Source organism: Monodon monoceros, unplaced genomic scaffold (assembly GCF_005190385.1).
Source record: "Monodon monoceros isolate NGI ecotype Baffin Bay Population unplaced genomic scaffold, NGI_Narwhal_1 Super_Scaffold_14, whole genome shotgun sequence".
Taxonomy (NCBI): domain Eukaryota; kingdom Metazoa; phylum Chordata; class Mammalia; order Artiodactyla; family Monodontidae; genus Monodon; species Monodon monoceros.
In genome coordinates, this window is record NW_021703770.1 from 47,446,429 (window position 1) to 47,472,407 (window position 25,979).

Below are 25,979 nucleotides of genomic sequence, written 5' to 3' on the forward strand. Positions count from 1 at the left end.
CAGCCTGTGTTTGAATCCCAAATCTGTTACTTACTAACTAACTGACTTCTGCCAAGTAAATTTACCTCTCCGTGCTTCAGTTTTCTCATCTGAGGAGTGGGGATGGCACATAGTTTTGCTGGGTGGATTAAGTGATCTAATGCCTATAAATGCTCAAAACAGCGCCTTCCGTTAACTATATCTCAGGGATGCTTCCTCTAAGCCCATAAGTATTTATATAAAAAGGAAAACTGCTGCAATGCAATGCTTTTGAGAGGCCCACATGTTTCAGCATAAGAAGCTAGATATACAGCATGGCAATGTATACATATATGAATATATATATATATATTCATTCAGGTACTCTATGAGAGTGTCCAAAGATGCTGTAGTGGTGTGAGTGAAAATGGATATATTTTGCTCAGCCCTTATTACACAGAGTGACTCAAATAGTGGCAGAATAGTCCAGACAGACAGCTGGTCAGATTATACGAAGTGGTGCCTATGATGTTGTGTCCACAGATGGTCATCTTGGTACACTGCACACTGTCAGTAGATTAAAATTGTGTGGACAGATTAACTGTGAAATTCAGGGACTCTGGTAACAGGATTGAGGACAGAGCTGGACATACATAATACAAGGTTCACTATGTATGCTGGTTCTTTTGAAATGGATTCATATGGTTCACCACACTCATCTATCCACCTACCCATCATCCATCCATCCATCCATCCATCCATCCATCCATCCAATTGACACCTTTTATGTTCCAGGCACCATGTAAAGAGTTAAGGATACAGAGAAGCATGGGATCCTCTCAAGGATATTGCTGGCTGGGAGAAGTTGACATACATGTATTTAAGCTAGAAGACAGGCCAGGACTAAAAGAGCTTTGTCCCCAGTATGCCTAGCTTCATAATTCAGCAGCTGGCTAACAGGCAAGTAACATTTAATAAAGAACTCTGGTTATGATGCATTATGTAATAAAGAAGAACACAATATTTGGGAAAACAGTTACCTTGTACAGTTTATTGCGCAGTATTTCAATATTCAGTTCGTCTAGAGTATTTTCAGACATACAGTCTTGAAAGAATGGAGCTGAAAGCAGAAATTATTGTACAAAATAAATTAATCAAAACATGATTATAAACTGCAGAAAATGTCTCCTGAACGCACCACCCTCTGCCCACCCCTAACTAGGACACTGTAGAGTGGCAATCCACAGACTCTGTGAGGCTAACTGTGATGGTGACAAGAAGGGTGATTACTTAGGAAGCATTTGCTCTGTGCAAGCTGTCACTAAACACTGGATATACTTGAACTTATTTAATCCTCACAACCTGGAACTACTCACTTTATGGTTTACTTTTTGAAGCCCCCCTGACACCCGCCTTTAGATAACAGTAATATTTACCATTTGCAACCTTACTATGTGCCAATCATTGAGTTGTATTAAAACCGTCTTAGTTTTCAAAACTCTGTTATAGTAAGATATTATTGTTTTTAAAATGAGGAAACTGGAGTGAAATGAATTGTTCCAAGTCACCTGGTTGGTGGTGGGCAGAGCCTGTAATGCTTAGGGATATCTGCTTTCAGACTCACCCTTTTTCTGCCATGCTATGCTCCATTAGCACTGGACACTTAATAAAGATGTAATTTTTTTCTTTTTAAAATTTGTTTTAAACAGCAACTATTTTGATGAATGATCAACAGTGAATAACTATAATCCAGGTTTCCTGACAATAACTGTATAAAATTATCCAATTAGTATTGTAAATGCTACAACTGTTGTCAGTGCCAAATTATAATGAAATTATTACTTATTTCATCATTGCTTCAGGTCATTAGACAGACACTCCTGAGCATCTCAGAAAAATGGCATTCTTAAATTTCCTAAAACAAAATGTTTCCTATATGCAGCCTTATTAAGACAGAAATTTAAAATGAAAAGATAAGGAACTAAACATACAAAACCCAGCTAGAAAATTAATTTTTTGAAAAATTATAAGTTCTATTATTTATTTGCTATGGTCAGGAACAAAGTACAGGGGTTTGGAGGTTGGGAGATGAGCCCTAGCTCCTTCTCAGCTACAAATGGTTTGCATGTGATCTGGTATACTTCATTGTCTTGATCTGAAAAATGAGGGAGCTGGACCAGATGATTCTTTAATGTCCATTTCACTTCTAGGAATCTGTATAGTATGACACTATATTCATGGAGAAAACTGTGAATTGAAAGTGCATTTTCTAATACTGTGATAACATACACAAGCAGCTGTGCAATTATTTATGCATTCATACCTAATGGTGTTTCAACCAGAATGGCATTAAAGAGATCAGAAGGTGTCTCTGCAATGTTGACTGCTTCCATTTCTGTGAAACGGCCCAACGGGTGGCACTTCACCAGAATTTCTTTCACAGATTTTTTTTGCAATGCACCGTTCATCAGTAGAATCACATTATCTATCATGTAACTGCACCTGGTGTAGAAGAGGGCTCAATCGTTAGGAAAACAGTTGCATGAGAATAAGAAGCATCCCTCAGGTAAAAAACAAAAAACAAAACAAAGCCCCCCCACACATTTCAGGCACACACGCTTTCGTTAAGGAAATATATATCTCCTTTTATTTTAAACTCTGGGTTTTGAGAGATGTAGGTGAGGTAAAATATCTGACTCTCAGAGGGTACCATAGTTTGAAAAACCATGTTCACAGTTATAACACCTGACTGGTGGGACCACACAGAAGATGACCCTTACACAGTAAATGCCAAATGTGGTGGGTGGGGCAGACAGTAGTGAGGGTGTTAAATTGTTTGGTTTCTCATAATGGACTATGGGCTTAAAAAGTTGAGAAGCACAGACCTAAAGGGTTTCATTATACTTCAAAAACTGACTATTTAAATCTTTGATGAAGCCCATGGTTGAGTATTCAAAGTTTTAAACATTTAAAAATAAATAAAAATATTTAGTAATTTTAATATTAAAATGTTTTATATATTAAAAATTAAAGTATTCTGGTTTTTTTTCCTCCTATGAGAGCAGATGGTCAACTTTCTAGCCTTTTCCCCTCCCAGAACCCCAAGAGCCCATAGGTTCACACTTTACGTGATTTCTCTATTCAATATAAGCTCTACCCAGGATATTCCAAGCAATGAGGTCAAGAAGTAAGAGAGACATAGTCGCTTCCTTCACAGAAAATACAGCTTAAGGGAGGCACTGGTACGCAGTGCAGCATACAGTCTGCATAAAGGAGATGACAGGGTGGTGTGGGGATTCAGAGCTGGGCACTAAACCAGTCTGGGATCAGAATTCCTAGGGAGTGACATTCAGGCTGCAACTTGCAGAATGAGTAGGAGCTGTCCAGGCAAAAGTGGTGGCTGGGAAAGAGTGCTTCCAGGCAGAAGGGAGAGCATGTGAAAAGCCCCAGAGACAAGAGGGCCAGGAACAAGGACGTTCTTTTGCCTGCTGAGCACTGGAGGTGGGGCCCAGTCTGAACATGCAGGGTCCTGAAAGACAAGATGAGGAATTTGGATTGAGGGCAATGGGAGATGCTGAACACATCAAGGACAGGGGGAATTATGATCTATGTAGATAGAATATGCATTAAGACAGGATAAGAAGTAAGCCAACACTTATATAGTAAAGTGCTTTACAAAAGTTATTTTATTTAATCATGATAATTACACCGTGATGATGATAGGTACTATTATTACCTCCGTTTTATAGATGAGGAACTGGCAGCCCAGACAGGTAAAAATCTCACCCATAACGACACAGCTAACAAATGAAGAGGGCTGAGAATCAAACTCAGACAGCCTGCTTCTGAAACTTTTCTCTTAATGCTCAGATTATGCTGTTTAGTTGTCAAGGATGACACATAGGTTTCTAGGTTTAACAGTTAGAAGCTGGAGCCATTTATTGAGATGAGAGCACTGGAGGAAGAACGGCTTGTAGTGGGAGCTGATGTTTTGGACCGAATGAGTTTAGATGCCCAGGAGGAGATGCCCAATAGGCCTCGGACGTCTAAGTCCTGAAGAGACAGCTGTGGACCAGAGACATTTAGGGAGCATGGGCAGGGGGTGCTAGTTTAAAGGCGGAAGCAGATGTCTTGGGAATGCTTGAGACCACATTCTAGAGTGTATGTCAAGAGTTCTGTCCTGAGAACTCTGGGGAACCCCAACATTTAAGGACCTTGATAGAACCTGAGAAGGAATGACCAGATGGTGGGAAGAGAATTCTAGGAAGAGGTTAAAGGCCACAGGAAAGTCAGGGTAAACATTGAAGCAAGGTGTTCTCAGGAGGCAGCCACTAAGAGGTCATCTGGCACCACAAAACATGTTCAGTGGAGTTTGCTTGTGGAAGGGAAAGGGGAGAAGCCAGAAACCTGACCACTGTGTGTTTAAAAGGAGTGGGAAGTACAGAGGGTTTTGGTTTGTTTAATTGTTTTGTTTTTTAAAAGAGTTTAAACTATAAAGCAGGGGAAGGCAACTGTATGGAGACCCGGGGGCCAGAGGAGATTTGGACTTTCAGTTTGGGTGTTTTTTGGGGTTTCTTTTGTGTTTTTTAAGGTGGGAGAGAAGAGAACACATTTAAGAGCTGAGGGGAAAGAGGCGGCCAAGAGGCTGAGGTGGCGGCTCAGAAGACGGAAGGGACAGCGAAGCGATGAGACAAGGTCCTCCACGTTTGGCGGTGATGGGACTCAACCACTGCACAATTTAGGCTTGAAAAGAACACCTTTCACTGGATGAAAATGAACCTGGCCACTTAGAAGCCCTGTCACTGGAGTCTGGCGGCAAGGGTTACTGACTTCCTGTGCAAGAATGCATTTCCAGCAGGATAAGAATCTTCTGCGTTGCAATTGAGCTTCTGCAATGTACCCCAATAAAATTTTTACCTAAAGAAGTTTAGAAGAAGGCAATTATCCCTTTATAAAAAGCACATGACTATAAAGTTTCTTCACTCCCCCAAACAGCAGTACCAAATTTGGACATTATGGAATTTTAGAACCTTTTTTATCTCTTGAAAATGATATTAAAATGGAAGTGCTTATTTAACTGTCCCCTTATGGCTCAAAAGCTATTACCTGAGAGGGGAATTGCCAGCACTTAATAATCCTTAGCAGACTCCAGATGTTTAATTGTTCCCCCACAGCACCCCTGTAATGTAACAGCATATGAGCCGCCAACATTCCCAATGTGCAGAGGACTATGAGACCAACGCTGACAGGGGCAACCAAAGTCAATGCTGTGAGAATTTAGCCCACACGTAACACTCAAGCCTATGCCTGTACAGTGTGTGTGGGGATGTGCACATGTGTATGTGTGCACATGTGTGTCTGGAGTGCTTTATTTTTTTTAAAGTTAATAGAGAGGCTAGGCCCTCTATTGCAAAGAGAAAGGGCTATGGAGATTGAATTGTTTTATTTCAACTCATTTAAGTGGCCTTGTTTCTAAGATGGGACAACAGTAGCAGTTCTCATAGTTTTGTTCAGAAAATGAAATGAGACTCAGGATTTGGCCCATGTCAGGGGAGAGGGGTATCTTTCCTGTCCCTCCCTCATCTCTGTCACATAGGCACCAGGTATATAATTATTATTGGCTGTTTGGGATGGCGGGGGAATAATGTGCCCAGAAGACAGCTTGCTCTTTCCAGAGTATAATCTTGATAGAACTCTAGGGCCCTGCCTCCAGTGGTTAGGAAAGAAATCTCTACTGGCGTTGCTTGAGTAATGTTTGAGTTTAAAGACATCTGGGTGCTCACCTAGCTCAAACTCCTCATGTTTTAAATAACTGTGCTTATTAGTAGCAACAGAGCCAAAACTAGTGCCCACTCTATTGGGTTAATTTTTCTCCCACTCATGGTCTAGACAAACATCTTCACTTCTAGCCCCTTCTAAATATTTTCTTCTGTAACTTTGATATTGGCACCTGTGAAAATCATGAAGTCACCTTAAATTGTAAGAGTAAATGACTCTATTTCAAAAATTTTAGGTTGTAAAAATAATAATTTTTAAAAATGCCAATGCTTCTTGAGGTTGTTGCTATGTGCCAGGCATTACATGCATTACACTACATTACATTACATACATGCAGTACCTTATATGCATTACATGCATGTTCCCATTCAAGCCTCCCCACAAGTCAGTGCTCTAAGGACCATTATTACCACCACTTTACACATAAGAAACTGAGGCGGGCTTCCCTGGTGGCGCAGTGGTTGAGAGTCCGCCTGCCAATGCAGGGGACGCGGGTTCGTGCCCTGGTCTGGGAAGATCCCACATGCCGCGGAGCAGCTGGGTCCGTGAGCCATGGCCGCTGAGCCTGCGCGTCTGGAGCCTGTGCTCCGCAACGGGAGAGGCCACAACAGTGAGAGGCCCGCATACCCCAAAAACAAAAACAAACAAAAAAAACCCTTTTATTATAAGTTTAAATACTGCAAAAATATTTCTGGTATATTGTGAATATCAGTATTTAAAATGAACCTGTTAAATCAGTCAAATTAAATTATCCAATGAAGTATCTGAATACCCACTTGCTAAAGACAGATTTTCATCCCCCTAAAATTCATGGTGAAGCCCTAACCCCCAATGTGATGGTATATGGAGATGGGGCCTTTGGGGCTATTAATTAGGTTTAAGTGAGGCCATGAGCGTGGGACCTACATGATGGGATTAGTGTCCTTATAGGAATAGACACCAGAGAGCTTGTTCTCTCTCCCTCTGCTACGTGAGGACATAATGAGAAGGCAGTTGTCTACACGTGAGGAAGAGAGCCTTCCCTGGGGAACCAAATTGGATGGCACCCTGATTTTGGACTTCCATGCCTCCAAAACTGTAAGAAATCAATTCCTGTTGTTCAAGTCACCCAGTCTATACCATTTTGTTACAGAAACCCAAGCTCACTAAGACACTACCACTATTCAATTACAAATACATAAACAGAAGGAAATTATGTTGTTCCTTATTTTTTTTTTTCTGGAAATGTTATTTCTATTCCAATTCTCTGATGAAATTTTACCCTAATATGGCATTTATGTCTTTATATTGAAAGTCTTTTATGGCTCTTTATAACTCTATGTACATATAACTGAATATTAATTTTTCATTTCCTGTGATCGCAGGCTTCAAATGTTAGAAGAAATTTTATGAGTTATTATTATGATTACTACTATGTGGGCACACCAGCATGGCATAAATTTTTAAAGCTTTTTATCTTGAAATAATTAGGTTGACAGGAAGTTGCAAAAATAATACAGAGAGGTCCTATGTACTCTTCACCCAGTTTCCACCAGGGGTTACATCTATATAGCTGTAGTGAAACATTAGAATTAGACAAGTGACACTGGTACTCTGTGTGTGTGTAGTTCTGTGTTAGTTTATCCCATGTGCCTATTTGTGTAACCACCACCACAGTCAAGGTAAGGAACTATTGTATCATCCAAAGATCTCCAATGTGCTACCCCCTTCACAGTCACATCCTTCTCTTCCCACCCACTATCTCCTAACCTCTGGCAAATACTAATCTGTTCTTTCTGTTACTTTGCCATTTTGTGAATAATATTTAACAGGAATTGTATATTATGTGACATTTTGAGACTGGCTGTTTTAATTCAGCTTAATTCCCTTGAGACACATATAATACATACAAGTTGTTGTATGTAAATAATTTGTCCCTTTATTGGTGAGTAGTATTCCACAGTATGTGTATACTTGTTTGTTTAACCACTCACCTATTTAAGGCATTTGGTTTTGGGGGTTTTTCCCCCATTTTTTGGCTATTATAAATAAAAACTGTTATGGAAACGTGTCAGTTTTTACATGGAAATAAATTTTAATTTATCTCAGATAAATGCCTAGAAGTGCAATTTGAGTTGCGTGGTAAGGGCATGTTTAGTTTTTTAAGAAACTGACAAACTGTTTTCCAGAGTGGCTGTACAACTTTTAGTGAAGTGTATAAACCTCTTTTAAAATCTCCTTACCTTCTCTATTTATAATAGAATTATCTTAAATATTTCCTCTGCATACAGAAAGGACCACATCAGACAAGTATTAATTTTTGCTTCAACTGTCAAATATAATTTACAAAATCAAGAGGAGAAAGTCTATCGTATTTACCCATATTTTCCTCCTTTTTTATTGTTCTTTTCCTGTTGTTTCAGACTCCTTCTTTTATCATTTCTTTTCTGTTTCAAGAACTTTGTTCAGCCATTATTTTAGGGTAGGTCTATGGGCCACAAATTCTTAGTTTTCATTCATCTGAGACTGTTTTGAGTTGTCCTTCATTATTGAAAGATATCTTCATTGTATATAGAATTTGGAGTGGACATCTCTTCCCTTTTGGCATTAAAAAAATGTTACACCGGGCTTCCCTGGTGGCACAGTGGTTGAGAGTCCGCCTGCCGATGCAGGGGATGCGGGTTCGTGCCCCGGTCTGGGAAGATCCCACATACCGCAGAGCGGCTGGGCCTGTGAGCCATGGCCGCTGAGCCTGAACGTCCGGAGCCTGTGCTCCACAACAGGAGACGCCGCAACAGTGAGAGGCCCGCGTACCGCAAAAAAAAAAAAAAAAAAAAAGTTACACCCCTTCCTTCTGAACGTCATAGTTTCTAATGAGAAATCCACAATTGTTCACGTTGCTTTTCCCCCACAAGTGTCACAGCTTTCAGGCATTTTTGTCTTTATCTTTCAGAAGTTTGACTATGATGTGTCGTGGCTTGGATTTCATTGGGTTGTTCTTGTTTGGGGTTCACTCAGCTTCTTGAATCAGTAGGTTTGTGTTTTGCCATATTTGGAAAATTTTTAATTACTGTTTCTTTGAATACATTTTCAGCTTTTCCCCTTTTCTCCTCTCCTCCTGGGACTCATTGCTGCTGTGTATTTTGAGTCCCAGGAGTGAGGGAGAGAATGGAGTTGGAGGAGTCTTAATCTTAAAGGATGTAGTGGGAAGAACTGGAAGCTTGAAATCCAGAAGCTTGGAGAAGGGCTCTGTGCCCACCTCACCCCCCAACCCCCCAGTCACCCCTGCAGACTACTGCTGCACTTCCACAAGCTAAGCAGAAGGAGCCATTTGCATCCCATCATATCAAAGGTACATACTATTAGCATAGTTTATGACTGTTTGTGCTGATCTTGATCACCTGGCTGAGGCAGTGTTTGCCAGATGTCTCCACACTGCGAAGGTACTGCCCCCTCTTTCCACATTGTACTCTTTGGAAGAAGTCACTGTGTACAGCCTACCCTTAAGAAGTAGGGAATATGGTTCCCCTCCTTGAGGATGGAGCATCTACACAAATTATTCTACAAGGGAGATTTGTCTCTTCTCCCTCATTTATTAAGTTATCCAATCATTTATTTAGACCAGGATGGTCTCATAAATATTTATTTTACATTTATTTTTATTTGGGGTGATAATTCAGTACAACTTCCTTTATTTTGTTGCTCAAATTGTTCCAGCTTTAGCCACTAAGAGCTCTTGCAGTTGGCTCCTGTGTGCTCCTTTAACATACCCAACCATTGCAGGTTTTTTGTTTTGTTTGTTTCATTTTTCATGTCCTCATATTCCGGCATTCCAAGACAGTTTAAGTTCATCTTATATATTTCTTGCCCCCGTCCTAAAATTAGCTTTTTCTCCAAGGAACACTGATTCCCTTTATGGGAGAATGGTATTAGAAACCAAGATCTGGGCATTAGGTGGGGTATTTACCAGTGTGGTTTTTATTGTAGGCATTCTCAGCTAAGAACAAAGAAATATACACATACCTACTAAGCAAGGATTCCATCAGAGTATTATTCTCACTCAGTAGGTCCCACTTCAAAAACCTTATCCATGGCCACACTTCCTTCTACCACATAGAAGTATACTATTTGCAAATCTTCAGCTCCAGGCAAAACCTCTTTCTCCAGCCTCAGATCCATATCCTTTCACTTCCTTTCTGTGAATATGACTACTGATTTTCTCATAGGCACCTCAGTCACACTATCTCAAAAATCTTATTGCCCCTAATCTTCCTCCTTCTTCTGGAATCTCTATCTTTATCAGCAGCCTCACTACTCTTATTCCTAAAAATCTCTCAATGGCTTCCTTCTGCCTTTAGAATGAAACACAAGTTTCTCATAATTGTATTCAAGGCCCTTCATTCGTTGGTTTCTGATTACTTCTCTGGCTATTGATGTGAATGATAGCGTTAAAAAGAAAGTATATATTTTAGAAGAGAGAATAGAACAGACCCCAAAAACTTTTAAAGGGCGAGAAGAAGACTTTGTAAGAATCAGGAAAGGCCAGGATGGTTAAAGGAGCCCAAAGAGAAAGTGTCATCACAGAATGCACAGGATGAGGACATCTACTGTGGTGAGTTATGAAAAAGCTGAAAATATATCCATTAGACTTAGCAACTAGAGTGGTTTCGAGGGCCTGGTGGGGTAGAAAATAAGACTGGAGTGGGTTGAGTAAATAAGTGAGAATATAGCAGTAGAGACTATCCTTTTTAAGAAGCTTGGCATCAAGGGGGTGGGAAAGGGTAGAATACCATTATCTTCACGTGGTTGCTGTGTAAATTAAATCAAATCACACATATGAAAACAGTTTGGAATCATAAATTGTCACAGTAAAAGGAGCCCAAGCTTTGAAACAGATAAGCCTAATTCTAAGCCCAGCTCTGTTACTTAAAAACCAGTTTAACAAGAGCTTCATTTCCTCATCTTAAATGGAAATATTTATTCAGCTTGAATGGTTGGCACCAGGATTAGTCATACATATGAAAGCATTACTGCAGTGCCTCCTGCAAAGAAGAAGGGTCATACATCCTTAGAGGAAGTTAATTCTCTGTAAACCAGACCTTGGAGGAAGAGGAGGGGAAAATTATAAGCCACATACATAGTCTTTAGAGTAAAAAAATTGCAATGTTCATACTCTTTCATCAAGTCTGAGATTTCTACATCTCTGCACTTTTACACTTAGTTCTAGTTAACAGAATCCTTTCTAAATTTACCTATTGCTCTTAGAAGATAAGGGTTTAGGGACTTCCCTGGTGGCGCAGTGGTTAAGAGTCCTCCTGCCAATGCAGTGGACACGGGTTCGATCCCTAGTCTGGGAAGAGCCCACATGCCACGGAGCAACTAAGCCCGTGTGCCACAACTACTGAGCCTGCGCTCTAGAGCCCGCGAGCCACAATTACTGAGCCCGTGTGCAACAACTACTGAAGCCCGTGCACCTAGAACCCATGCTCCCCAACGAGAGAAGCCACTGCAATGAGAAGCCCGCGCACCGCAACGAAGAGGAGCCCCCGCTCGCCGCAACTAGAGAAAGCCTGCGTGCGGCAATGAAGACCCAATGCAGCCAAAGATAAATAAAATAAACTAATTAAAAAAAAAAAAAGGGCTTCCCTGGTCGCGCAGTGGTTGAGAGTCTGCCTGCCGATGCAGGGGACACGGGTTCGTGCCCCAGTCCTGGAAGATCCCACATGCCGCGGAGCAGCTGCGCCCGTGAGCCATGGCCGCTGAGCTTGCGCATCCGGAGCCTGGGCTCCGCAACGGGAGAGGCCACAACAGTGAGAGGCCCGCGTACCACAAAAAAAAAAAAAAAAAAAAAAAAAGAAGGGTTTAACTCCTGGTATGGCGTGGAGACAAGAAGCTGAGTGGTAGTCATTTGGAAGACAGAACATCCACAAGACCATAAATCATAATACCTGTTGGGATACTCACCCTCAGGTCTAGATTTATACCTTTCATAAAATCTGTTACCATCCTGTTCTACATCTTATAACCCTAGAATTATCCTTGTGTGGCCATTATTTTATATGATGTTCCCTTTAAGATATCTGAGCTTCAAAATATTTAATGTTGGCTTCCCTGGTGGCGCAGTGGTTGGGAATCCGCCTGCCAATGCAGGGAACATGGGTTCAAGCCCTGGTCCTGAAAGATCACAAATGCCACGGAGCAACTAAGCCCGTGAGCCACAACTACTGAGCCTGCGCTCTAGAGCCCATGAGCCACAACTACTGAGCCCACGTGCCACAACTACTGAAGCCTGTGCACCTAGGGCCTGTGCTCTGCAACAAGAGAAGCCACCGCAATGAGAAGCCCATGCACTGCAATGAAGAGGATCCCCTGCTCACTGCAACTAGAGAAAGCCTGCGTGCAGCAACAAAGACCTAATGCAGCAAAAAAATAAATAAAGTAAATAAATTTAAAAAAAATTTAATGTTTTCTCTTTGGAAATGTAATCATTAATCTCAAAACAATGCTGGTTAACTCATCATAAATGATAGCTGCTTTTATGTATAAAAAGGCCTGAACCCCTTTGTTAAGATGGAAGCTCTTCATGACTCAGTCTGAATTCTCCTTTCGGGCACGACTGGATAGGAAACAACTTGGCGAATTTGGAGATGACAAGAGATTCATCATCTCAAAGCATTGTGACTAAGGTTTGGCTTCATCATGTAAGCCACACCCTGATGTCTAGACTGGTTCCTTCTACCTAAGTGGCTGGATCAGCATCCTTTCCTATGCAACATATAATATAGTGTTCTCAGTGATAATGATGCTGTTTTAGGCAAGCAGGACTGTGATACGATTCTAGGTCACACTTGTACATATGGAAAATACAAGGTCAGGGACATAAAATGCACGATCAAGGCCTTCCCTGGTGGCGCAGTGGTTGAGAGTCTGCCTGCCGATGTAGGGGACATGCGTTCGTGCCCCGGTCCGGGAAGATCCCGCATGCCGCGGAGCGGCTGGGCCCGTGAGCCATGGCCGCTGAGCCTGCGCGTCCAGAGCCTGTGCTCCGCAGCGGGAGAGGCCACAGCAGTGAGAGGCCCGCGTACCGCAAAAAAATAAATAAATAAAATTTTTAAAAATGCACGATCAAGAGTAATTGTTCATGGAAAGTATAGGGGTGTGTGTGAAATACATTAGGTGTACTTAAGTTATTTCATTCTGAGTGAAACTCCTCAGTGAAAGGTACTGATCCACCCTTAACAAGCCCACTAGTTATTTACTGTCACATGGACAACAGGGCCATGTGGAAAGTATTTTCCCATGTGTTAATTTTCAAATGAAAGTTTTCCTTGATTGTATTGATAAACATTTCTGATATACCCCAGATTTATTCAATCCAATGCTAATCCCATATACTCAGATGGGGCAGCCCTGACATTTAGTCTGATTTGCTAATAGACTGTTGAGATTTAGAATATCCCCATAAACACACTGCTCCCTCTTGAAATCTGACATTTTGGTTAACATTTCTTACTTCCCTGAAATTTCCCATTTTTTAAATAGAGGAAGTGAAAATTAAAACCATTTTTAAAAGCAATTAATTTTGCAGTCACACTCATTTTTTTTTCCTTCCAGGAAAATAAAATACTGAGAAACTACTAAGAAGTCAGCATTGCTGTAACAGCACATTTAGAACAAAAATGTTTATCACTATGCATTTCCCAAACCCTTGGTAGCTCTGGAATCTTTAGAAAACTCTTTTCTCCAGTACTTAAGATTCTCTACACTCTTGGTCTAACGCATTTGTTTGGATTAAAAATCCTTCAAGCTTATTTGTCCTTTTCTCTATCAGTGTCTTTGTTCCTACTCTTCTCTATATGGATAAAGCATCCCTTCCCCACCAATTGCTAAAAGCTGAGATCTTTCCCATCCTTTAAGGCCAATATTCAAATATTCATTTTAAGCTTTTAAACTGTCTCTAGCTAGAAGTGATATCTTTCTTTTTCTCTCTAAATTTCTGTATTTATATTTATCTTGGTGTGAAATTAATTTTTAATATACATTGGCAGTAGCAATGGTGAACATGAGCAACAGTTAGCTCATCCATTCACAAATAGTTATTATATATCTAAAGATCTAAGACCTGGATTCCTGCACTAATTTTGCCACTAATCAATTGTTCTTGGGTAAGTGATTTTACATGTTCAAGTGTAATTATTTACAGATAATTCCTACCTATCTTTATTACTTATAGTATCCTTAAAGATAAGGACTTTGTTCAGTACAATTTTTGTACTGAGGCCTGAACCATACTTGCAGAGAACAGGGACACACACTGATGATTTTTTTCAATTGATGAATACATTTTTCTCTATGTTTAGACAAATATGTTAATTCTGATATTCCCTGAGTAAACAGAATCAAGAAGATAACTGGCATTTTTTTCTAGAGGTCATAGCTGCTTATTCCTTGCTTTTTCTATACTTTTCTACTGAGGAGAATAACATTAGTGAGATTGCTCCAGTGTCGCCCCTTCTCTAGCACTGTATGTAAATATTACAGAAATTCATAGGAAAACACCAATGGAGTGATACTTCTTGCTCATTAGGCAGTTAAACATGCTGTGTCTATAATAGCTTGTTCTCCACCTAGTCAAGAACAGTGACTGGTAAATCTCATCTTTATTATATTCAAAATACCAGTCACAAAAAATTTTGGAGAATCTTATTTCTTCCAATGAGGAAAGAAAAGAAACAGCTGAGAGGACAGGGTAGAGGAGCAAAATTTTCATACATTGTTGGATCATGAGAGAGCAATCTGCTAATATCTATCAAAATCTAGAACTTGCGCAGCTGTTGACAAAGCAGTTTCACTTCTGGGAATCCAACGTAAGGAAATTCTGGCATGAGGAAGCAAATATATACGTACAATGATGTCTGTTGTAGCATTACTTGAAATAGCAAAGAAATAAACTATATGGACAAAAGGGGGGATGATTAAATAAATCTTGGTACATCCAACACAATGCGATACAATATATGCTTTAAAATAAGTTAGATCTATATACACTTATGTAGAAAAATCTTAATAGATTACATAAAAAAGACAAATTGTAGGCAATACATAGTATAATCTCACTGTTCTAAAATAAAAAACCAACTATGTGTATTTATATTTATTGGTTTAGATATAAACGTATGCATACACATAAAATTTTTTTCAAATAGAAAGAAATTTGGAAAGGCATGCATAAAACATAAGTGTTTGCCTCTGGGCTTTGGGAAATGGGTACTGGAATATACTCTTTACTTAGAAAACCTCTGTTCTGTATTTCTAAAAAGCCATCTCATAGGATTGTTGTGAGAATTAAATAAATTTAATACATGTAAAGTGATTATAAAATTGCTGGCTTGTAGTAAGCACTAAATAAATTTTTAAATAAAAACTCTTAAAAAATATACACACGTGCCTCATTTTCAATTAAAAAAAGCAAAATAAATGAGACAAAATAAAATACAACTAAGGCAGTGGTTATCTGGATAAGTACCACAATGGATTTCAATCTCTCCAGATTATGGGACAGCCTTAAGTCTTTTACTAAACAATTGCTGGGGAAGGAGCAATACTTTGGAAAACAGGTTGCTGGGATCAATCATGCCCCCTGGTGGTTGATTGCTGCCTAGCCAGAAAGTTGGCAAAGCAAAGGATAGAACCTGTCCACCTTGGCCCTGATGTATCAATATTATACGTTCTGTGGCATCCATTACCTTAACATCGTTAACCCTCAGACACCACTTTTGCCGATGTCAGGCGGCATCGGCAACCCAACAGCCATACTGGTTAAGCCTGTGTTTCTGCTCTCTCTGCTGGATGTGCCTCCTGTTCACGTACAAACAGGGTCATTCTTCAGGCCTCCTTTATGCAAACTTTTCTCACTTTCACAGGTGACTAGACCCCAATGCATAAAGTTAGCTACATTTTTTGTGTATATGTGGATATGTTGTATGTGTAGATTTATTTATGTATTATATATGTGCATATTTTTCAATCAGCCAGTTTCATGGATGTACGATTTGTATAGTCACACAGGATTCCACACTTAGAAGGGCCCTGTGCTTGGTTTAATTCTCTGCTGTTGTTCTCCTGAAATTACTAAAAAATTTTTTTTGTGTGTGTGTGTTACGCGGGCCTCTCACTGCTGTGACCTCTCCCGTTGCAGAGTACAGGCTCCGGACGCGCAGGTTCAGCGGCCACGGCTCACGGGCCCAGCCGCTCCGCGGAATGTGGGATCCTCCCGGACAGGGGCACGAACCCGTGTCCCCTGCGTCGGCAGGCGGACTCTCAACCACTGCGCCACCAGGGAAGCCCTACTAAACATTTTTTAACAAGGACCCTGTATTTCATTTCACTGGCCTCACAAAATAATGTTCTACTTTCAATTAAACTCACAACTCTAAATTTAATATAATAATTATTATTTTAGATGAGGAAACCAAGGTTTTGAGTGATTCAGGAACTCTTTTCAGGGTCTCACAACTGGTGTATTGTAGACAGAGAACCTACCTACTGGCTGTAAGAATTTCTCACGTGCATCAGGGTCACCTGATTGAAAGGCTTATTGAAAGTGCAGATTCCTAGATCACAGTCCAGAACCTACTAAAACATACCTTTTAGAGGAATGGTCTTAGAATCTGTACCTTAAGTAACTCTTCTACTGGCTTAGAGAACAAAGTCTATATTCAATTCATCTCTAATCTTAGAACCTAGCATAGGCCTTCACTCATAGCAGTAACTTAATAAACATTATGCTGATTAAGTATCATTCAGTTATAGATCGACCAAGCATCACTTTTGCAGAAGAGCACCAGTGTTTTACCATTCAAGTGCTTGAGAGTTTTATACGAGGAAGGCTTTATCAGCAGCTAGAGTTGAGACATTTTTGTCCTGCACTTGTTCCCCATTGAACATTCACATGGATAGAAAGCCTTTAAGTTGGTGCAATCTTTATATTTCAGAACTTTTCTGGCCAAAGAGTCAGAATCACAAGTGCATAGTGCTGTCAAATAGTCAGTCTCATAATATTATTGGGAATTTGATTCTTGAAATCAGAATTTAACAAATTAAATACTATACAGACTTGGAGGTAAGGAAGTCACAAAACATCTAGAATGTTCATGACCAGATGGAAGGCTATATAAACATTTAAAAATATTAGAGGGGGAAGGGGGTGAGGGGAGGAGAGGAGGTGAAGGAGGGGGCATGGGCTCACGCCGCTGAAGTCCACTCACTCGCTGGTCACCTCCTGACAAGTGGAGGGGATCCGCTGCGGACCAAGGAAAGCGGAGGAGCCTGGTGGCAGCCACCCCCTCTTCTGCACTTCCCTGCACTCTCATCTCTCTCGGCCTTGGCCTCTGACACGAGAAAGAGATGCTGGTTGAAAGTTTTGGAGATCCCTGTTTTTTATGGAACACAGTTCTGTAAAATTTTCATAAGATTCCTTGGCAATAACATACACTTGTGATGGACCCTAGAAATACTGCTATGTTAGGATTGGGTTCTGATTCCGAAGGATTTTCAAGAAAGAGTCCCTCTGCCACCAGTACTGGCACACTGGTCAGCAAGAGAGAAGTAGAGCTAGAGAACAGCACAAAGGAAGAAGAGGACCTTCGCAAGTGGAATCGGGAAAGAAACATCGAAGCAGGGAAAGATGATGCTTTGACTGATGTACAGCAACAGTTTTCAGTGAAAGAAACAAACTTTACAGAGGGAAACTGAAAATTGAAAATTGGCCTTCAGGCTAAGAGAACTAAAAAACCTCCAAGGAACTTAGAGAACTATGTATGTCGACCTGCCATAAAAACAACTATCAAGCACCCAAGAAAAGCGCTTAAAAATGGGAAGATGACAGATGAAAAGAATGAACACTGTCATTTCAGTGGTGTCCTCTGATGCACAAACGTTTTCAATTTTGATGAACTCCAATTTGTCTGTTTTTTCTTCTATTGCCTGTGCTTTGGTGTCATAGCCAAGATATCACTGGGAAATCTAACATCATGAAGGTTTTCCCCTATGTTTTCTTCTAAGGGTTTATAGTTCTGGCTCTTAAGTTTAGGTCTTTGAGAGATTTTCAGGTATCCATCTCACTCTGAACTTGCTCCCTGAGTTCAGAAACTGATTAAGATAGCATGGCATACTTTGGACATGGGAAATTGTTATAAAAAATGTAATGTATGGGCTTCCCTGGTGGCGCAGTGGTTGAGAGTCCGCCTGCCGATGCAGGGGACACGGGTTCCCGGTCCGGGAAGATCCCACATGCCGCGGAGCGGCTGGGCCCCTGAGCCATGGCCGCTGAGCCTGCGCGTCCGGAGCCTGTGCTCCGCAACGGGAGAGGCCACACAGTGAGGGGCCCGCATACCGCAAAAAAAAAAAAAAAAAAAAAAATGTAATGTATAAGCTATGGATATTGGACTAGCAACTATTAGTTTGATTAGGTAATACACTCCTATGATTCAGAATTTAAAAGATAAAAAAGGAAACAATAAAACATTGTTACCATCATTACCCTTCTCTCCCCTGAGTACTCAAATCCATTTCGGAATCTCCTTTTAGGCAATCATGTGATAACCCCCTACTAACTATGATAGCTAGTTAAGCAGAACAACAACAACAATTTCTCAACCCAAATGAAGAAAAGTGTTCTGTATATTGAAATTGTCTTACTTGGAAAATAAATCGAAACAAATTGTTTGGAACCAAAATTGTGCAAAGAAACTTCCAGGAGCGTAACTCCATCAGTGCCTTTGATATCTCCCACAAATATATATATATATATATATATATATATATACACACACACACAAACAAGCAAATATATGCAAAACCCCCCACTTAAACATATAAATGGTACCATACTGTAAAAAAAAATTAGAAAAACTTACTTGAAAAAAATGCTGATAATAGATATTTTAAATTAATTAAATTATTTTTACATGATTTTCTTTTAAAATGTATAGAAAGAGTATAAAAATATGTCAAATCATGGTGAGATTAAGAATGATTAATTTATTCATATAATTTTATCTAACTTAAATGGGCTTATTCTTTTTGAGTAGAAATAACAAAATCCTTCTTCCGACTTGCAAATTCTTTCTTCCTTTAGCTTAGAATTCCCAGGAATCATTGACTGTTTTCTCTCATTCGTCATAAATAAAGACACTAAATTCTGTTGCCTTCCTCTCAGATGCATCTAACCACTGTCCCCTCCTTCTTAACTCTACTATCAATATTTCCACTCTAAACTTTAAAAATAGCTTCCTCTATGGTTTCTCTGCTTCAAGCCTCATTTCTTCAACACATCTTTCACAATACCAACAGAATCATTTTCCTAAAATATGTATCAGATCATTAACCCTCACTTTTCAAGGCAATAAGAGTTGAAAAGTAAAAACAAACAAAAAAGTAAAAGTAGCAGCTTTGAAATGCTATTTGGAGAGCCCTGATGTCGCATCTTAGCATTTCTACTACTTACTGGCTACAAGGACTTGGGCACTTGAAGCATGAAATGGTAGCACCCTTTCTGAAAAGCCTTCCTTGATTGTTACTTATAGAGACTTAGGCCAGAGCCCTAAATCAGGTCAGGCTCTTGACTCTCATTCCCCAGTCCATGCTCCTGCTCTTGTGTGGGCTCCAGCCACACCTGAGATGACTTATCTCAAGATACACAATCTTATCATGCCTCACTGATGTACACGTATTCCTTTAATCAGATGCCCACTGAAATACTGGTTCAAATTCTACTTTCTCTGCAAAATCTTTTAAAATCAGATTTAGTTATTTCATCCTCCAGACTCCTCTAATTGAATGTTCAAGTCTCTATTATAGCTGTTGCTTAATTCTGTCATCTTTTCACCCTTTGTGGACACATATGCTTGCTCCATTAGAATGGAAGTTCTTAGTGACTCAGAATTAGGTTATTTATGTTTTGACTAACAAGTGATGGGGTAACCAACTCATCCAGTTTGCTGAGGTTTTTCCTGGTTTGAGCATCAAAAGACCTCATCCTGAGAAACCCTTTAGGGCAAACCAAGGTATACAGCCTCCTAATGTACAGCACAGTTCAAAGCCTACAGCAGGGTTATAAAGTGTCACTGGAATAGTCAAGAACTTTGGTTAGCTTTCATAAATGAATCTCTAAAGATTTCTTCACTGTATGGTCCTTAACCTACGATTCTTGGTCGATGTTACTGTGAAGTATTGAATATTATATTTCCTTGGTCATCCTATATTGAGAAAATTTGATTATTTCAAGAGATTAAAACAATCTTAAAATAAAATTAGTATTTTGAATATTAAAATGTTATTCTAGTCAGATGGCTAATCTCAAAAGATAGGAGAAATTGAAATGCTGCTGGAAAGTGTTGAGTAGGAGGGAAGAAAAATAAAACAATCCAAGCCTACATTACATAGTCTCTTCATTAAAATGCTATTGGATTCATTCTTTTGTTTCATACCACTGTGTATAATTATAGTACATAAAACCTCCAGATCTTCCTGCTATTAGGCATTTAAAAATATCCATTCCAGATTTTCAAAACAAGTTTTACATATACAGTAATTATATCACACGCATGTGCAATGCTTAGATTATATTTATCATACCACCTTAAATTTAGACCATCTCTATTAGGGTTGACTTAATCATTTTCATAATGATGCCCTGGGCATTTCCTAATAGGGCAGGAAGTAATCCTATCTGATGGGAGTTCACAGGCACTAGACAGACACTTGACTTTGCAACATGTTCTAAAAGAAAAATAGTTTCAGAACTGTTGGACAACTGTCCTGCACACATACCTTTGTTACCTTTTGTTATGGTGACACATCTTTAGGTTCTACAGAGCACAGCTGGATGCTGCCAGTGTTGGCAAGTCACACGACATGGTGGAACAAACCACGGATTGAGATCCAGAAGACCTAGGTTTCAGTGCAGTTGAGCTCTCTGGTCTCTGACAAGGAGATAATCCTATCCATGTAATTAACTGTGGTGAAAAACTCATAAGAATAATTGTGAAAGTGACTTCCAAGTCATAAAGTTGAGGCACCATAATGGGACATTTTTAATTAGGGGTGCACATCAGAATAACCTGCATGCCTTCCAAAATACAGGTGGGCCCCACTCCAAGGCCAACTGGATCAGAATCTCCTGGGATAGGGATCAGAAATATACTTATTGTTTAAAGGCCCACAGATATTTCTGATTTACTTGCCTTTTTATAAACTATTGGGCCAGTACAAGATCATTAGTTTTCTAGAATGATGGACCTGAAATCAAATCTCTTAATAATGTTGTGATCTTGAAATATACATTAATATGTTGAGCCTCAGTTTCTCTAGTTTGAAAACTGGAGATATAAACACTTCTTTGTGTAGAGATGTAGGTAAAACATCTAGGTCAGATGTCTGATAAGTAACCTAAATACCTGAAGATCATAAGACAAAAGGGAGTGCTGGCAACTGTGGCTAATTGGATAAAGCCTTAATTAAATATATTTTTAAAAATTACTGTAAAGACTGACCTGGTCACACAAAATGTACCTGCAGGCATGACATTTGGTTTTTACCCCTAACATATTGGCCGGTAAATAACCAATTCTCAAGTACTATATAAAATATAAAATCCTGAACTGTCTGAAAGTATGTTTCTATATGTATGTGTAAGATACTGCTAAATACAGGATTATATATTGATTCAGCAAATATTCAGTGCCCATTATATACTTGTAAGTCCAGATAGAGATACTAAAAGAACTAATTCAAAGAGTTTACAGCTGAGAGAGAGAGAGACAGAGAGACAGAGAGAGGCAGAAGATAAATTAAAACATGTCCATTACTAACAATACTGATTCTACCAAAACTACATTTCCACATCTTAGTTTTTATTAACATTCTACCCAGGTATTTGTGACTGTCTGAATTCTTATATACAGTTTTTAAACATCGCTAATGACTAGAAATATTTGGAATTTTAAGTAATTGTTTTTAGAAACAGAGTATATTTTAACTAGATTGACATGGTAGTTTGTTGTGAAATAAGAAGGCTAATTAATGCTAAGGCTCCTTCCAGGTTTAAGATTCTATAATTAGGAAGCAATAAATCATGGAATCATCACGTAAGAGGAACCACTGACCAAATGACTCAGAGTTATTCTTAGAGCTGGAGCATCTCTTCACAGATTTGGGGAAAATTTTCATCATGTGAGATCGTCTTGCAACCTAAAAAGTACAAAGCCTGGCAGCTTTCTCATTCAGTTAAAATTGGACTGTCCCCTGTCATCACAGGTCAGATTTTCCGAACTCATCTAAAATCTGAGCAAAATAATTTTACAAAGCCTACTGCTAACATTTATTTCAAATCATGACTCCTCCACTTTTTAGATCTGTGACTTAGGCAAGTTATTGCACTTAAGTTTTCGTTTCCTCATCCTTAAAATGGTGATGATCAGAACTGAATAAGACTTGTCATGAGGGTTAAATGAGACAATATTTGTAAAGCACTTAGCAGAGCCTTGGCATATAGAAATAGTTCATAAATGGTGTCTAGCATTTGGATTATCATTTTTACTGTTACATAACTATGGCCATGTTGTCTTAAAGCTCAGGAATCTTTAATGTCTTCATAATTACCCATGCCAGACATTTTTGCAGGAGGCTTCCCTGCTTGCAAATCCTCTCTCACAGGCAGCCATTCAAGATTAGATATAAACTCGGACCTGACTCAGTCCAAAGCTCAAGTGCATTCTATTTCACCCCAACTGTTATGGAGAGGAATAAATCTTGGGAACAAACCTGGCCTTTTCTTTTATCTCTCCTACATTTGGGGTTTCTGCTAAAGATTTTATTTTTAAGGAAAGGTCTTGCAGATACCAACAAAACACACACACACGAAAAATACTCTGATGTGATAAAGGCCAGCTTCATTAGCCTGGCCACTGAAGACTCCATTATCTGGTTGGAATTTACTTCTCTAGTCTCTCTTCCCCATTTCTCTCCTTCCTTTTTTGCACAGCCTACTCCAGCCCAAACTGACCAGTTATTCCTCATGCAGGCAGAATCCTTCCCTCTTCATGCGTCAACCCCAGATGTTCAGCCTTCTCCCGAATCTCCAAATTCTACTCCATTTCCAGGCTTGGCAACAATGTCGGCCCTTCCAGAATTCTCAAAAAAAGTGCTTGGGCTTTAGACTGAGTCAGACCCAAGTTCATATCTAATCTTCATCCCTGACTAGTTGTATACTGGTGGAGTCTTTAAAAATGTCAGCATCTGTATCTTGCCTATAAATAAAATTCTATACTATAGTGCTGATAGGAGGATTGACTGCACAAACAAGGAACACAGGCACTAACAACATGTCTCAGGGACATCAGTGGTTACTTCCTGCCTGGAATTATGATCATTTCTTCTACTTGCTTATTTACGGAAATGGTACAGAACAACTGGATCACTATGTGTGAAGAACAGTTTAAGCTGGATCTCTAGTCTCATTCCTTACAGCAAAATAAATTTTAGATGAATCAAAGTTTTAAATGTAAAAAATGAAACATCAACAACAACAGCAAAAAAATGGAAGAAAAGACAGGTGAGTTTATTGATGAGTTGGAGTGGAGAAGGCCTTTCTAAGCAGGACACAATAATCAAAAGATTGTACAATGAAAAGACTGCCGAATAGCTAATTAAAATTTTTCAATGTTCCTACAGCAAACAATATAAAAATAAATTATATCAAACTGAGAAAATAAATTTTCAACCCATATGATGAAAGGTTAACTTTCTTAATTTAAAAAGAGCTTTTATATATAAACAAAAAATGCTGAATACCTCAATAAAAAAAAATAGACAAAGTATTTGGTCACGTAGCAAATAAAAGTATTTGATTGGGTAGCAAATACACATGACTAGTTAAGTATGAAAAGATGTTCCCTTTTGCTAATAAAAATATATAAATTAAAGCAGAGATACAGTTTTTAACCTATTGGAAGGGCAAAACTTAAGAAGGTAGTATGTGATGTTGGTAATGGTTAGGGCTGCAGGTCTTCTCATGCGCTGTTGGGATGGTTCAACTTAGCAAATTTTGTTAAGATAAAAACGGGGCATTCCTGTTAAAAAAACAAAAAAACAAAAAAAAACAAAAAAGAACGGGGCATTCCTTTGATTCACTACTCACACTGCTAGAAATTTAGCTTAGAAACAAATTCAAGACCTACACAGTAATAAGCTAGCTGCAAAACATTTTGTAATTAAAAAAAGTTAGTTAGTTGTTAATAAATGCCTGATAAATGGAGTCATGATATGTACAAAACACGGACTTCTACGCAGTTATTTAAAAAAGTATGACATTGATGAGGATATTTCTAACAAATATTAAGTGGGAAAAAACTGATTCCGTTTGTATAAATTGAAAATGTGAGGGTAGGGTGGGTTGAATGTGCATCAATATACATACACAATGTACATTTTTTTAAAAAAAAATAATAAGAAACTGAGAAGTACCTACTTTTAGGGAATGGAACTGAGTGGGGAAGGAGGGGACATGTGGAATAAAGGGATATTTTTATTTTATGCCTTTCTCAACCAGTCGAGGCCCTGGATCTAGTAATCATAACTTTGTATATTACATCTAAATTGTATATACATGATAAACAGCTCATCCATTGCGGGCGTTTGTTCCCAGTTTGTCAGCTAAGACAACTAGAGAGGCCCAAAGTTTTGAGCGCTGGATATAATCTATTAACTGGATTAAGAAATACAATTTGCTATTGTGTAGAAGTTCAAACATTTTTTAAAAAGAAGGGCCTTCACACTGAAAGATTGGAACCACTGGTGATGGAGAGGGATTAAAAATAAAACACATATAACTGTGATGGGAACTCCTTATGCTGTTGAAGAGGAATCAGGAAAGGGTAGCTGTGATATTTCAACCCCACCCTGACAAGTGATCTGAAAATGTCGCATATCTACCTTCACGCATCAGCAGTACTTATTTTTTAGAATGAAAACTGAAAACACTGCTTTACACGGAGGCCATCGCCACCTATCTAATCATGTTTATAAATAAATGAAATCTATATTCTAACAGTGAAAATGCAGCTCTGTGAGCTTATCAGTTGCTCAAATTTAAATGTATTCAAACTTTCAAACAGTAGAAGAGGTCTTAAGCCTCATGTCAGCCTAACACCCCACCTGTTAACTGTTCGGGGTTGTTTGCACAATCACACTGGGGAGGAGTAGGGCCTCCTGCTATCACTTACGTCATGTATGTGAAAAAGGTGCTCAGGGGCTCCAGGGAATGATTCCGGAAATACTCAAATTCTCTGCATAGCTTTTTTCTCATCTCTGTGTCAATAATGGAAACAGTAAGAGGATTTGTTTGGTTAGCCAAGAAGTTGCCATAATCAGTGGTCTGGAGATGAATTTTCAGATCTGAAATTAAATGAAACCCCAAATCAGGTTAAATTTTGAACATGCATGAATAACCTTTACAACATTAATTGAAAGTACGGTAACTTTATGACAAATGCATATTTAATTATTATCTTATTAGACCTTAACATAAGATCTACATATGATTTAGATTTGAGCATCAATCTCTAAAGCAATAAAAAATTCATGTTAACACAGTCTAGTACGATATAACAATTTTTAATTACCTGAAAAATTCTAGAATTATTTAGCACAGCTCAAAAGAACATAAAAAACCACCTAGTCCAGAGATTGCAAATTGGTTTTACCTGAGCCAACTTAGTCATTTGAAAATAGTGCTAGGAAAACTGTTTGAGGATACTAAGCCTCCATCGCAGCTTGATGGAAAAGAAAAGTTTATTACTAATATTTACCATGGGTATGGGAGGGCAGCCACCAATATCCTTTGACTACAGATGAAGAAGTTGAGTTTCAGCAGGTCTAAATGGGAGTTATATAGTAGTGGAGCTTAAACTAGGAGATGGGTCTCCTTACTCTTGAATTCCAACATCATTTCCATGGGACCATGTTAGATGTCCTTTAAATGGCAATGTTTTTGGTTGCCAGATAACTTAATTGATTTCATTTATTGTCACTTCATCCTGAACAAACCATTTGTTTTCCAGTCCTACACTTCTGTTAATACTGATCCCATCTAACTCTATAGAGTTGGCCCCCTGCCCTTTTCAGATTGCTCATTATAATGTATCCTTCAGCATTAAAATAATAGTTACCAGTGATTGAGCGCTTATTGCATATCAGGCATTGTA

At 39.0% G+C, this 25,979-nt stretch overlaps 1 protein-coding gene across 1 annotated transcript in view; it reads right to left on the reverse strand.

Annotated features, from left to right (window-relative positions):
* The window catches only part of ATP6V0D2 (ATPase H+ transporting V0 subunit d2), a 48,115-nt gene that overhangs the window by 10,553 nt on the left and 11,583 nt on the right, over positions 1–25,979 (reverse strand). Inside the window, exons 2-4 of the mRNA XM_029222859.1 lie at positions 24,999–25,170; positions 2,282–2,460; positions 999–1,078 (exon numbers count right to left, since the gene is read on the reverse strand). Coding sequence (XP_029078692.1) covers positions 999–1,078; positions 2,282–2,460; positions 24,999–25,170 — 431 coding nt within the window. The remainder of the gene's footprint in view (positions 1–998; positions 1,079–2,281; positions 2,461–24,998; positions 25,171–25,979) is intronic.